At 34.3% G+C, this 1,792-nt stretch overlaps 1 protein-coding gene across 1 annotated transcript in view; it reads left to right on the plus strand.

Moving 5' to 3' along the window:
- EIF2S3 (eukaryotic translation initiation factor 2 subunit gamma) overlaps nucleotides 1-1,792 on the plus strand; it is a 36,188-nt gene that overhangs the window by 14,091 nt on the left and 20,305 nt on the right. Inside the window, exons 8-9 of the mRNA XM_007957375.1 lie at nucleotides 5-95; nucleotides 1,699-1,786. Of these exons, the coding sequence (XP_007955566.1) occupies nucleotides 5-95; nucleotides 1,699-1,786 (179 nt within the window). The remainder of the gene's footprint in view (nucleotides 1-4; nucleotides 96-1,698; nucleotides 1,787-1,792) is intronic.

Genomic DNA, 1,792 nt, shown 5'->3' on the forward strand with positions numbered 1-1,792 from the left:
TCAGCTGAAGTACAATATTGAAGTTGTCTGTGAGTACATAGTAAAGAAAATTCCAGTACCTCCAAGAGACTTTACTTCAGAACCCCGACTTATTGGTAAGTGATAGGATTCACCTTTAACTCTTAATTTGATCTTTTCTATATTGGTCATTCTCCTTTAAAGGGTGTTTATTATTTTATCTTTGTGCAAGGGTGATAATCAGTCTCCATACATTTTTTTTATTTTAAAAAAGGAAATGGGTTTATGAAATCCATGGGCAGTGGTTTATTTTAAACTCAGGAGTGACATTAAAATATATATATAGATTGAAATAGATGAATCCCAAGATTGTATTGGCAGTGCTGAATTGCATTATTGGATGAGGGAAAGAGTCCTGAATACAATAGAAAGGAACTATTAACCTTTTTATGTGCCATATATGGTATATAATCAAGACTTAGTAACGTGGTAGTTTCTGTGGAATTAGAACATTTTAGTCAGGAACAGGATGTTCGAAATTTCATACAAATGATTTCTGTATCAGTAATAAAGATTTTAATGTCTCTTTCACCTTAAGTTTGAAGTACCGTTATTGGTATAATTTGATTATCTAAGCCAGTGGTTCAACTTGACTATTGATATATATATTCCCACACCTCTCTTTCTTTTGTAACATCATGTATTAAAATATATAAGCGTTTGCTGCTTTATTTATGCTTTATGAGGTGTGATCATACTGGGCATATTATTTTTGTAACCACTTTTTTTTTCTTAACATCATATGAAGGTTATCCTTTCAGATCATTACCTAAAGCTCTAACCAAAAAAAGCAAAAAAAAAACTTTTTATTGTGACTTACATGAAAGTTTACAAAGCAAATTGATTTTCCATTCAACAATCATACATATTTTCATTTGTGTGACATTGATTGCAATCCCCACAGTGTATTAGCACTTTTGCCACTTTCATCCTGTGTTTACTGTTTCCATTCATCCTTCTTTTCTTGTCCCTTCCTGCCTTCTGAGCTTTTTCCGTGGGCAAATGCAGCCCTTTGATCTTGTAGAGTTGGTTGGTCTAGGAAGTACCTCCCTGGCTTTATTGCTTACGTTATAGGCCTGTCTAGTATTTGGCTGAAAGTTGACCCATGGGAGTGGCTTAAAGTGTGACTAAGGGTCATAGTTTCAAGGGTTCTATCAGTCTCTATCAGACCAGTAAGCCTGGTGTTCTTATGATTTTGAGTTTTCTTCCACATTTTTTTCCCCACTTTATTTAGGTCCTCCTATTGTGATTCTTTTCAGAGCAGTCAGCAGCAGGAGCCAGGCACCATCTAGTTTTTCTGGTCTCAGGATCATGTAGGCTGGGGTTCACATGGTCCATTATTCCTTTGGACTAATTGTTTCCTTACATCTTTGATTTTCTTCACTCTTTTTTCTGGACAAGAGAGAGACCAATAGTTGCAGCTTAGTCTCATGTCCTTTTTTATGATACTCTATAGTATGGATATACCAAAATATGCCAACTATTAATGAACTTTCAAGTTATTTCCATTTTATCCTACCCTAAGTAAGGCTACAGTAAGCATTGGAGTAATAATTAATACTAGGTTTTGTCACAGTTTGTTATAAAAAATTAAATAGCTACCATTTTAGAAAAGTTTAACTTGGAAAGAATATTTCTTCTAAAGTTAAAATTAATGGGATTGGCTTTAATTTGTTTTAGTTATTAGATCCTTTGATGTCAACAAGCCTGGCTGTGAGGTTGATGACCTTAAGGGTGGTGTTGCTGGTGGTAGTATTCTTAAAGGAGTGTTAAA

This window comes from Orycteropus afer, unplaced genomic scaffold (genome assembly GCF_000298275.1).
Source record: "Orycteropus afer afer isolate SDZICR_OR568_19922 unplaced genomic scaffold, OryAfe1.0 scaffold00739, whole genome shotgun sequence".
Lineage (NCBI taxonomy): Eukaryota > Metazoa > Chordata > Mammalia > Tubulidentata > Orycteropodidae > Orycteropus > Orycteropus afer.